This window comes from Augochlora pura, chromosome 10, assembly GCF_028453695.1.
Source record: "Augochlora pura isolate Apur16 chromosome 10, APUR_v2.2.1, whole genome shotgun sequence".
In the NCBI taxonomy this organism is placed as follows: Eukaryota; Metazoa; Arthropoda; class Insecta; order Hymenoptera; family Halictidae; genus Augochlora; species Augochlora pura.
In genome coordinates this window covers 31,879,794-31,893,216 of record NC_135781.1, presented here as the reverse complement: position 1 = coordinate 31,893,216, position 13,423 = coordinate 31,879,794, and the positions used below count along the sequence as shown (strand labels likewise).

Sequence of the window (13,423 nt, the reverse complement as noted above, 5' to 3'; positions counted from 1 at the left end):
CGTTCCACGACGAGCAATTTGTCTCTCGCGACTCCGGCGCGCGCTTTTTCCGCCGCGTTGATTGCTAGATCGTGGATCGTAAAATGGTACCGATTACCTCGATCGACGGTCGGAAGGAGACATTTGGAAGCGTGCTATGAATATTGTTGTTTGGCGGGCATATTTAGTTCCCTGAAATTAATTTATTCGCGTGACACTTTCCTCGACGATGGACACGGGCCGCTCCGGGAAGCGGCCGTTTTGCTTCGCAATCGGAGATAATTAACAGACTAGCCGGGCGCTTCTATGGAGAACAGCATTTCTCAGCATACTTCGGCGCCTTAAACGTGGATATCACGTACCGGCAATTAGGCGTGTCGGGGGATTTCCTTTAACCCGATAGCCGCCGCTGTACTTTTTTAAGGATACGCGTGTATGTAAAAATATTGAAATATTGAGATATGGAGATATAGAGATATAGAGATATAGATATAAATATAAAGAAATATAGAAATTTAGAAAGATAGAAATAGAGAAATATAGAAATATAAAGATATAGAGATGTAGATATAAATATAGAGAAATATAGAAACTTAGAAAGATAGAAATATAAAAATATAAAAAAATAGAAATATAGAAATTTAGAAATTTAGAAATTTAAAAATATAGAAATATAAAAATATAAAAAAATAGAAATATAGAAATTTAGAAAGATAGAAAGATAGAAAGATAGAAATTTAAAAAGATGGAAGTATAGAAATATAGAAATATAGAAATATAGAAATATAGAAATATAGAAGTATCGAAATATAGAAATATAGAAATATAGAAATATAGAAATACAGAAATATAGAAATATAGAACTACTACGATAAAATTATAAAATTGCAATAAAAAAATTATATTTCCATAATTTTACGGATTTTTTCAATCGCGGCGGCTAAAGGGTTAAAATCTTAAAACTGATCCACGCCTGGTTCGGTGTGCAGATCGGCTGATGGGCTCGACAGACGACGTTACGTTATTAAATTAATGTTATTTAACAATAAAATAACACACTGTTACTTCAAATTCGAATTTCTCTACAATATTCAACATGATCGAAAAAGACGATAAATAACAGCACCATACCAAATATTCACCTCTTACTTCACGAAAACGATCTCGATGACGATCAAAAAACCAACTTTTTCGTCGCACCCTCGATCAACGCTTTAAAACACAGCGCGAGCACCGCGAAAACTCGTGACCAACCGGCAAACGTGCGAAGAAATAATAAATAAAAAGCGGTCCATCGAGCGTGCCTGCACACCGAGCAGAAACCACGAACGATGTTCATGCTCGGAGCTGAAACTCGGTAATAAAAATAATAATAATAATAAACGAGAGTCTTTTCATAAATTACCATCGATAACAAAGTCCGGATGCCTCCTTAGGAGGACTTGTTCTTTGCGTTCTCGGCACTTTTCTTGTCGCTGGACGACGACGATGAAGTGGCAACAGTCTCACTTTTCACAACGGACCTAGCCTCCTTCTTCGATTCACCGTACTGATTGTTAAAGAAGAACGCGACAGCATCCTTGGCCTGGTCCTCGTTCACCAGAGCCTCGCTCCTGTCGTTGGCCTGGCCGATCAGCTCCTGAACGTTCTTCGCGCCGTCGTCGACGGTGATATAGTGACCGCCTTTGGGTGCATCGACGTTCAGCCTCGGCACCAGGTCGCTGTACAAGTGCTGCAAGGACTGCGTCTCTGGAAGCCCTTCGAGCTGCACTCGGCCTCTGTCAGGCTGCTCGATGGCAGCTAAGATGTCCTGCAAGAGTCCATTGGAGAGGACTTGATCGTGCCTGATGCTGCCGTCGGAGTTCTCCGTGCCGAGTCCTCCGTCAGCCGGCTGGATCTGCAGCATGTAGGTGCCCTTGGAGCCCTGGATCTCGAAGCCGTCCGCTCCACTAGCAATGCTCAAGCCCTTGGCCAATGCCAATGCCTCGCTGCCTTCGTGCGTGTTTAGGAATTGACTAGCATCCACCTCGCCGGCGGCCGCGTTCTTCGCCTGGCCGAAAGCTTGCTCCGTCAAACTAGCTGTCAGAGCCTCTGCCCTGATTCCGTCTTGCTGATGATACTCCGCTGGACTATGATTAGACGGCGGAGCGGCGATCACGTTGGTCACTTCGGCCGCCTGGCTGTGGTCGCTGGAGAGGACGTTGTCCGCGTAGCCACCGCCCACGGGATTGCCATAGCTATCCTTGTCCCCTGGTTTCTGATGAGGCTCTAGATTCAGATGGCTGATCGACTGGGACGCGCCGCCATTGTGCTGCAAGGTCTCTTCCTTCAGAAGAATACTGTTCTGCAGACCATCTGCAGAGTGACCATCGAACGAAGCGCCGAAGCTCTGAAGACCGATATCCGGCGCGCTGTACTCCGAATGGAACCTGCAGTCGTGTCCAGCGACCTGCGCCGCGTTGCCGACAGGTGTCCCATAGGTCGTAGTGATCGCATTGTTGACACCGTCGTACAGGTTCTTCCCGAACCCGGTGGACGTCGACACGAAGGTCGAGGCAGGCCCGAAGTTCGGCGCGCCGTACGTCAGCACCGGCGCCGGGGTGTTGAAGTCGCCGAAGGACAACGGGGTGCCGTATTGCGCGTTGGGCGCCGCGATCGGCGACGCGAAGCCGGCCAGCTTGTTGAAAGCGACCGGGACACCGGGACTGGGCAATTGCTGCTCGAACGAGAACGCCGGCAGGTGTGATTTCGTTGCCTTGGCGAAGCCGTGATGCCTAGACGGCGGCAAGTAGCGATTCAGGCTCGTTAAAAGTCCGCTGGGAACCGCTTCCTTGAACTTAATCGGCTCACGGTTACGCGGCGGTATCAGGGCGCCCGGCGGGGAGAGGGGAGGTCTGTAGGATCCGTGGGGAGGACGGTGGTGATGAACGTTCTGTTTGTAGAGCGAGCCGGTCTGCAGCGCGAACGAGGAGAACAAAGGCGATGATCGACCTGACTCGGCGGCCGGGTAAGGCCCGTTCGGGGAATAGGAGGATGCCGGAGGTGCGCTGTAGGTGTCGAGTAATGGCGGTGGCGGCAGAGGCAGTCCGGACTCGATGGTGTTCAGATTGCCGAAATGGGGGCCCTGCAAAGGTGCGCCGTAGCTGCCGGAGAGGGATAGTTGCGACAGGTCGTTCCCGATCTGCTGGAAGCTGTGAGAGTGATCCAGGTTCTGCTGGAAGCTGTGAGCATGGTCCAGGTTCTGTTGGAAGCCGTGAGAGTGGTCGAGGTTCTGCTGGAAGCTGTGAGCGTGGTCCAGGTTCAGCTGGGCACCGCCGTCGACGAGCGGCACCTTCTGGGCTGGGCCGCCGCCGTGATGGTCGGAGGTCAAGGAAGCCGACGTAGGCAGCAGCTCGAATCCAACAGTCTTTACAATAGACAGCGGCTCTACGCTAGGCACCTGGGCATGATGTTCCTCCTTCACATGCGTCTGCTGATTATGTAAAGGCTCGTACTGCGGCAACGGTGGTGGTGGCAGTCCATTACTATCGCTGCTACCAGAGCTGACAGAACTCTTCAAATCCTGAGCCTCGGGATTGTGAATCGGCACCCCATAAGAATCACTAGGGACATTCGAGTGCTCGGCGACAGTATTCGACGTCGTCTGAGCCACGTGCAGGCTCGCCGAATGGACAGCCTTCTGTTCAGTATCGGGCGCGCCGTAGTCCTCCAAGGGTGCGCCATAGCTCTCCAAAGATCCTCCAAAGTTCTCCTGTCCGTGCTGACCGGACAGCCCAGCGATGGGCTGCCAGCCATCGTATTTGATATCAGGTGGCGTGGGTGGCGCCGGGACTCCTGGGAAGGGCCCAGGCCCAGCTTGAAGAGAGCTGTGGTGATCTCCAACAGGTGCGCCGTACTGGATCGTAGGCAGCGATGGGGGTCCGTAATTGTCGCTAGGTTGAGACGTGAACTGCACGGCTAGCTTTTGGGGCGGGCCGTACGTGTCCAGAGACAGAGGAATCGAGAGACCGTGTCCGGGTTTCGATGAACCCGAAGACGCGAAGCTGGAGAACTGGCTCGACACGGAGGATGTGAACTTCAGTGGCGGTCCGTATTGGTTCTTCGGCGGCCTGAAGGAGAACGAGTATGGTGGACCATAGTGCTGCTTCGGCGGACCGTAGTGCAGCTTTACGGGGCCGAAGTTCAGTTTCGGGGGAAGAGATAATGGCGGGCCGTAGGATTGCTTTGGAGGTCCGAAGTGGGGTTTTATGATCCGTGGGGGACCGTAGGAGGATAATGGTGGGCCATAGGCTGGGGGAGGCACGTCCGGTGGCGGCGGTGGGTATATGGGAGTCGGGCCTTGATCGCCGACCAGTTCCGGGGGACCGTACACTGGTGCTGGACCTTTGAAGTCTGGACCTGATGGGGGACCGTACTCGATCAATGGCGGCCCGTGGGAGTTGCTTATTCTCTCGTCCGCTTTAGTATCCTTCTCTTTCTTCTCGTCGACGCTGGACGATTGAGATTTGTTGATCACTGACTGCGCCTGGTGTCCAATCAACAGGACGCACAGCAATGTTAACGCCGTCTGAAATGGAACAGAAAGTAGTTTTCTTGAGTATTGTTTAATAGAATTACTCTTCAGAATATTTGTAAATTGTTTATGGTATTTTGAGTTTTATTAGGAGCAGTAAGATTGTCTCTATATTGAATTTTATTCATTTATTTATTAGTAATAAATAGACTCAGATTTTTGGAGAATATGTAATTGGTAGAATGAGCTTTGTTACAGTGTTACAATAAAAAAATATTAAATTTAAAATTAGAAAGGCGGATCAATCTAGTTAGGGGATGCTTGAAAATCATTGGATCATCGGTGAAAAGTTCGATCTCAGTGTAATGACAAATATCTTAAATTTATTTCACTATTTTATTAATAATAGTCGGAAAATCACAATTTTCAAGTCGAACAGAAGCAGCGAACTGGCCCAATAACAGCCCTCGCTTTAATTAGTTCGACGGGGGTCGTAAGTGCGGCTCAGCATTGCGTACGCGTCTCTCTCCCCGCGGCGCGCATATTATCTATGGTTTCCCATTGAAGGCCGTGGGAGACTTTAAGCTAGTTTACAAGCCTCGGTCGACGCAAGACAAACTAGTCGCAGTACACATGCATCCACGTGAAAACTTGCGTTCGCTCTCCGCGCGCGGGCATTGAATGCGCGCGGATGCGAGCTGTTTCAATAATTGCGCCGCGCTATGTAATGTTGGAAGCGGCAGAGCCTCTTCTTCGGCCTCCTCCATTGTCGTATGCCCGATTCGACCCTGACAATCGAAGCACAAAAGAATTCGTTTAGGCGAAGGATGATTCTTGATGTCAGCTTTCAATTATTCATTCGTGTATTAATTAAGCGATAACAGAAAATATGTCATACGTGATCAGTATATTTTTAAACTAGCCTAATTATTTATTTATTTATATTATTTATATTATGTATAGAGCTAGCTATTTTAATATTTACCATATTATATTATATCAAATTTCATTTCAGCAAAGTCAAATTTAAATTTCAAAAATTTATTTTAAAATCCAGATATTCAACGATTTTGCAGTTCAATAAATTAAGAAATATTAGTAACTGATAACATAATATAAATTTTTGAAATTATTTAAATTTGACTTCGCTGAAATGAAATTTTAAGTTCAATCTTTAAGACATAACATTCGCGATCGATAAAACTGTTTAAAATTTGTTTAAACAAAAGATTATCGAATATCAGTGGAAGCATACTCTGCCCTGTTTTTTATCGTTATTTTGCAAGATATCGGTTCCCCGTTAAGCCGCCGATAACTAATTTTTTACGGTGGATATCGGCCGCGGGACGAAAAAGAGAAAAACAGGCGTAAAAGGTTCATGTTGTAAATGTCATCAAGAAACTATGCTCGGCAGTCTTAAAGTGGCACGATGACCGAGATGCAAGGCTAACATAATATGCCCCCCCGTACTTTCTCTCAAGTGCATCCACGAGAAATGCAGCTCCGAGAGTAAACTACGCCGGGGCTACGAGAGAGTCGTCCTGCGCGAGTCATGGTTAAAATTTAATCGTGTCACGGTAGACGTTCTACATTGTTGTACCAGCGGACTTGTGTCAATTATTGATACTATATCAAGATAAGAAAATAAACGTATATGCAACTTTCTTGACGCGATCGATGATTTTATAAAATAATAATACTGTGTAAAATAATTAAGAAGTTCGTTCGAATGTTTGCTCTGTGGAAAGTTTTGCAATCCTAGCCTTGAGACTGTTGACCATCTTGCCAAATATTTGCATGAGGACCTCTACAATTTTGTTATTTTTTTCATGCGACGACCTTGTACGCCTAAAGCATGTTTTAGGCTAGAAATAATAAGAGACTACCCACGCTGTCTATATTTTATGATTTTTACTTTTATCCAATAGATCTGCTATTTAATTTACAGTCGCTGGCGTTATTAGAGTACTATAACTATTTTATTATTATTTTTTGTATTCTATTATTTTTATTATAGCTATTAATTTTATTTTATTGCAGTTATCATCACCAGAGTCGATTTCTCTACTTGCAAAAGGAGAACGCGCGAAATCCGTCATCAAAGACCTGCCAGTCATTTTGCAATAGCTGTCACTATTATCGTACCATAATTATTTTATAATTATCATTTATTATTACTATCTATTACTATGAATTATTAGATTGTTTTTACCACAACTACGAATTGTATTTTATCACAGTATTATTATCACCACAGTTCATTTCCCCATTTCCAAAAAGTGAACACGCATAACCCGTTACCAAATCAATACCAACTAAAAAGACAGAAAATGAGATATCATAGAAAGTCGTCAGTCAAGCCGCTGCATAATCAATCACGCTGAAACTCGTCTACGATCTCTCCAAAAAGGCAAACTTCTCAACTTTTTGGCAGACGTATTTTACGTAACGTTCGTTAGAATGGAAACCTGTTGACTCGCGCCTGTAATCACAACTGCCTACGTCGCCGCAGCCGAAGGAATCGGTAATAAGTGGCACTCGTATCGAACGCATCGCCGTAGGTAGACCGCGATTGGGTCGCGCACAGCTCCGTTCATACATAATCATAGATTTCATCGGCGCGAGACGGCGCGTGCACGTAACGCGATCGCAGAAGCGGCTACGAGCTGTTTCACGTTCGAGCGCGATACGCGCGATTCGCCGGAAAAGCCGCGATATTTGTTTATTTTCCTTCCGCGTGCGGACACGTTCGCGCTGCTTTCCTCTAAGCGAACGCGTTCGCCTGTTTCCTGGATTTCCTGGCGAACTCTCGGTTTCGATTTGTGAAACGATATCGGCGCTAAAAGACGATCGGAGGAGCGGCGGGACAGCGTCGCGAGACAAATACACGCGGCGCGCAAACACGGAGGTTTGCGTTGCGAACTAAGAGGAATAGTGTATTCCCTTTTGTTTAATCAACGGAGAGGAAATGACGAATTTGCACAACGTTGCTTCATTTTGGTAGAAATGAACAGTCGAACTTAGGCGGTTTGTGTGCATGAGTTAGTTACAGATTTATTTATTAAGTGCTTTTTGGGCGAATTATTGGACGATTTATTGGACGATTTATCGAACGATTTATTCGGCGATTTATTGACCGATTTATTCGGCGATTTATTGACCGATTTATTGAACAATTTATTCGGCGATTTATTGACCGATTTATTCGCCGATTTATTTCACGATTTATTTAACGATTTATTCGCCGATTTATGTACCGATTTATTCACCGATTTATTAACCGATTTATTTCCCGATTAATTTGCCGATTTATTTGCCGATTTATTTCTCGATTTATTTCCCGACTTCTTCGCCGATTTATAAAACAAATATATTTACTAATATTTAACAAATCTACTTGAATTTTCCAAGTCGTTGTTGCTCGACGATCTCTTCTGAGAATGAGAAAAATTTGAGGAAAGTTTAATAGCGTCGCGTGCTTTCGGTGGCGCCCGCAGTGCAAGTGATCTTCTGTCATCGCGTGCATCGCCGTTGCTCGCCTGTCGATTATGCTGTCGCCAATGTCGTAAGTTTCTTATTTCTAAAAAGAGAAATACCGCGCGCGTGCTATTTGTACGGTCAATTCTCTGGAACGTACTTTCTAAATCTTTTGCACAACTGTCGCAGATCACGAAAATTGGCACCGCCGCTTTCTGTACCGACCGCGGTGGAAAAAAAAAAAGAACGTTGCTACCGTCCGCTGTGTCTTTGCCAACCTTTTGTTCCTTCTTTCCTGGAAGGAAAACGGTTGGTAGTAGATGGTCGAAGATGTATAGATTTTTTTTACGATAAATTCTACTTCGACTTTAATATGATCGACTTTTTTATTAGTGCCATTGGAGCTAGTTTTATTTTTATTCGTTCTGTTTGTACTAGTCTCATTTTTTATTTATTTCATTTTTAGCCATTTTATTCGCACCAGTTTCATTTTTACTTATTTCATTTTTAGCCATTTTATTTGCACCAGTTTCATTTTTATTTATTTCATTTTTAGTCATTTTATTTCTATTCATTTAATTGTTACGATTTCAATTTTTGCTTAATTAATTTTTAGTCTTTTTAAAAAATTCTCATTAATTGCACAATGCTCCTCATGAATCTCTAACATTTATACTAAAACAATAATCGCCTAACCTTCAGCTCCATAAAAATCCGCCTCGAAACGCAACTCCTTTTCATTTTCACAATCAAATGGAAAAAAAACTGCTCCCTATACTTCGTCCAAAAAGATACATAAAAAACAAATGACCCCTGTCACATTTATTTTCTTCCTGATCACGATGACGCAACAAAGGCGACGAAACGAGCCCGGCAACGTAACGTGTCGCGCCGGCTAACACGGCGCTCGATGAGGAGTAAAATTTTTACTCCGGTTTTAAAACGTCGTTCCCACTGATCCGTGCCGTTTCGCTTTTGTTTACTGCCCGTCACGCCCGAATAATTCCGCGGTAATCAAATCCGACTGTAAAGTTAATCGATCTGTTCCCCTTTCGCCGCCGCTGTTCGTCACAATAGCACGGTTACCTAATAAGCCGGTAAATCGGTAAGCAAATGTCTGGGTTACGTCTGGCAGGTTCGACGCGTTTGCATCAATGACTCCATTGTCGAACGGATCGCATAGTTTAATATTCACCGTTTAGGATGAAACTTTATGGAACACAAGAATTTTCCGCTATTGTTGCGAAGCGAGTGACAATTTTAATATAATATATTAGGAATTGGAAAATATTGTAGATTTTCATCGATTTTTGATTTTATGTTTGATTTAGTCGTTTTTATCAGAAGTCAGTCTATTTGTTAATTGCAGGTTACGTCATTTATTTGTCAGTTACAGGTTATGTCATTTATTTGTTAAATACTGGATATGACATTTTTCTTTGACACAGTAATTCATTTTCTATTGCTTTTTTAATATTAATAATATTGTCAATACTAGTACTATCATTCTATCATTTAAAAATTATAATAAATATTAACAGTACCATCAACACCAACCCTATTATTTCAACATTTTTTATCCCACACTCAAAACACCATGAAAATAAATAAAATTGCTCTCGTCAACCTAAAACTAAATGTTTAACAGTGACGAAAAGCACGGTGAAATTTCCGACAAATGTTCATAAATGTTCGGAGCCGGAGATGCTCCAAAAGGAAGCGCGTCCACCGCGATCTTCCGTAGATTAGAAATTTATGTGTCGCGCCTCAATCCGAACTAATTACTTTCGAATGTGTAATTCAATGCCCCCTCCCTCCCCCATATCACGGTTGAACCTCTCTTCCGTTTCGATCGTAGTAGCGTTCGGTTACACTTCCTTATAACTTTCCATTATCGTTCTGGTCCCGAACGAGCATGGTCCATTGAGTGTCTCCAATCTTTTTCAAGGTACATATATGCCGAGAGCCAACGAACAACCAGATCGAAATAATGCGAAATTATGCGCGCCGCGATATCGCGTGCACGAGCTAAGAGAGCCCTTTTTCTCGCGCATGAGATTCGGTTTCGGGAGGAAATTGCGCGTGCGACGAAACACACAACTTTGCTCTCATCGCGAGATCTTCCGGTCAGTTGCGACAGAACCGTGCTCGCGGGGATCGGACTCGTTAGCCCGCGTTGTTGCGCGCCTTAAAAACTTCCTACGATTTGCGAACTTTGCATTGTTGTTTCGACAGGTCTGCGAAACCGGTCGATTAATTTTTTTAAGCAATAGTTTGATTTTTCGGTGAATGATGGAGCAACTTGAAATCTCAATTTTTGGTTCGTGGACTTTTATATGTGTACTGTTTTTATTAGTTCGTATTATTGTTATTATTCATTTATTATCATATTGTGTTATGTGAAACTGTACTATACTGTTAGGAAAACTAGGAAGATATTTTATTATAAGTACTATAAGGCAGTATAAAATTATTAAATTAAAATCACAGCAGGGCCAGTCGAATTTTTGAAAATCTAGAGATTTACGTTTTAAAATATATTACAAAATACAAGGTAAATATTAAAATTACAGTAAATTAGGTGAAGTCTAAACTATACTAATAATAACCTTAATTGGTAAAAATGACATTCTCTATATCAAAGAATAAATAAAATCTAACTACACCGCTCTGACATTATTTCACCCAATTATTCATACCTATTCATACTAAAAATAAATACCAAATGAACAATGCTGAAACTAAAAATCGCCTATTTTCATAAAACAAAACTCCAGACCCCCGACGACTAAACTATGTACCAAATTGTTCACAAACCAAGAAACTGATCGCTCAGTCCTCACAGAGGATGACAAATCAAAGTAAAAAAGTCGACAAAGACAAAGTAAAAAGGTCGACAAGTCAAAGTAAAAAAGTCGACAAATCAAAGTAAAAAAGTCGACAAAGACAAAGCAAAAAAGACGACAAGTCAAAGTAAAAAAATCGACAAAGTCAAACTAAAAAAGTCGACAAATCAAACTAAAAGGTACAACAAAGAAAATAAAAATAGATAATGATCGAAGCTCGCCTACCTTGCTCAACAGCATGATGCACGCAATCCGTCCCCGCACTTGGCAAACACTGATATCAAAACGACACTTCTTCGGTGTTTGTCTCTCGACCGTCTCACGGTCCGGTCTCTAACGTTTCGCGTCACTCGACTGATCGGCTTGCGAACGTACACGGTTTTCACCGAGTTCCTCTTTACGCGCTGTCGGACGTACGCGGATCGGTTCTGCTTTGGGCCGTGGTCACGTGGCGCACAGCATCCTGACACTTCTCGTACCTGGTGTAAGCCGCGGCGCACTGTGCCTTCGACGGAGGAGACCTACGACTCCGTCACTACTTAACAGAAAAAATGCTCAGTCTCGTATGTGCACCACGTTTATATAGACTCTGAGAGGGGTAACCTGCTCCGAGGAATTCTCTGTGCCGGGCAAATTGAGGAAACGAGACGCTGCCAGAGAGAGAGAGGGGCCAGAGAGTGAGAGAGAGGCGAGAGAGGGGCGAGAGTGACAGTGACCGAGAGAGACGGAGAGAGGAGAGAGAGACGAGTGAAAGAAGACAGTAAGAGAGAGAGAAGAGTGAAAGAAGACTGTAAGAGAGAGAGAAGAGTGAAAGAAGACTGTAAGAGAGACAGAGAAAATGAGATCAAGTGACAAGAGAGAGAAGAGTGAAAGAAGACAATGAGAGAGACATAGACTGTCAGAGAGAGAAGAGTGAAAGAAGACAGTGAGAGAGACAGAGAGTGTCAGAGACAGTGAGAGAGAATAAGAGATCGAGTGAAAGAAGAGAGAAAGAGAAAGTAAGAGAAAGAGTGAAACAGAGAGACACGGAGACTATGAGAGACAGTGAAAGAGTTGAGAGAGAGTAAGACAAAGAGTGAAAGAAGAGAGAGAGAGGGTAACAGAACGAGTGAAAGAAGAAAGAGCGAGAGAGAGAGCGACAGAAAGAGTGAAAGAGTTGAGACAGTCGAAGACAAAGAGTGAAAGAAGAGAGAGACAGTACCAGAGAGAGTGAGAGTGAGGAGAGAGCGAGAGAGAATATAACCCGAGCGTAATGAACAGAGACGGCGAACGAAAGGAGGAGGACGCGAGGGGCGGGAGAGCAGACGGGCGACGAGGTTCAGGACGAGAGAACGGGGGGAGGGAGAGGGAACGCTCCTCGCGCGCCGGTTAAAAATTCTCTTTGCGGAGAAAGTAGGCTATAGCCTTCTCCCCCTGTCTCTGACGCGGCGAAGAAAGATGCGCTCGGAAGTATTGGTCCGGTGACGGTTGCCCATCCGCAACCGGCACCAACGCTGGAGGACCTCTAACCGGATGTCTGTAACGCGATTTCCGACGACGACGATACCCCGTTGGCAACGGGACACGACGGATTGCCAAACGGCGATGGGACGTCGACGATTGTCGAATTTATTGGATGGAGATGGCGAAGATGCGATCTGATGAATGGGTTGTACTTGTTTTGATTTTTTGGGATAAATGGAGCAGAGTCGGGGGAGGAGAGATTTTATTAGTGATTGGGGATTGTGAATTGCTTGAGGTTGGAGGGTATTTATGGGTGGTTTTTGATGAGTAAGTTATAGTAATTTATGGGTATTTTTTAATGAGTGATTTTTAGTTATTCACGGCTATTTTTTATGAGTAATTTTTATTATTTTTAGTCATTTATGGCTATTTTTTAATGAGTAATTTTTAGCCGTTTATGGCTATTTCTTAATGAATAATTTTTAGTCATTTATGGCTGTTTTTTAACGAGTACAAGTTCTTAACTACATAACACCACTTTAAAATTTCCCTGAAATGTTTTCACCGTTTCATATTTAATCTACTAATTTATGCCACAAATTGGTGCTATGTATTATATATCATCATATTGACAGCGCAGTCGCAATCTTTAAAATGAAAATGAGTCAAGCAAACACTAAACGTTAAAAAACACGTTAACAGAATTTCAGTTCCCATTTGATTTATTTCAAAATCATTTTTTCCAAATAATCCTAAAAAGATAAAACAAACTTTGAAGCATCGTCTGTCTATACTGTTTTTTAAAATATACCGCGATTGCTATTAATTGCTATTAATTAATTCAGCGCGTATCTCTTCCGACTGGTGATATAATGTTACCGAAATGATGTAATATTACGATAATCGAATGTGAACAGACCGGTACCGATCGCTATCCAAAGTTTATATAATTACAGGGAAATTCTTCTTTTCGTTTCTGTTTCCTGTTCTGTAATCTATTTGGCAAAGAAAGAAAGAAAAACCGATCACCGATGACGATTACTTATCTGCCGTTAAGTAACGTTTAAGGAATTATACGATTAATTTTTATGCCTCGTTAAGCCACCCGCGCCTGCCGCGGCGCCGCGGCAATCTGCATGGGGAACGAGTTTCATGCGAGTGTGCA

General features: G+C 43.4%; 1 protein-coding gene across 1 annotated transcript; it reads right to left on the bottom strand.

Moving 5' to 3' along the window:
• Positions 1-1,411: 1,411 nt before the first annotated feature.
• LOC144475526 (uncharacterized) lies at positions 1,412-11,055 on the bottom strand. The gene is made up of 3 exons (XM_078191498.1): positions 11,041-11,055; positions 3,255-4,546; positions 1,412-3,170 (listed from the first exon to the last, which is right to left on the bottom strand). Exons 1-3 carry the CDS (start codon positions 11,053-11,055, stop codon positions 1,412-1,414), a joined length of 3,066 nt encoding a protein of 1,021 aa, XP_078047624.1.
• Positions 11,056-13,423: the final 2,368 nt, after the last annotated feature.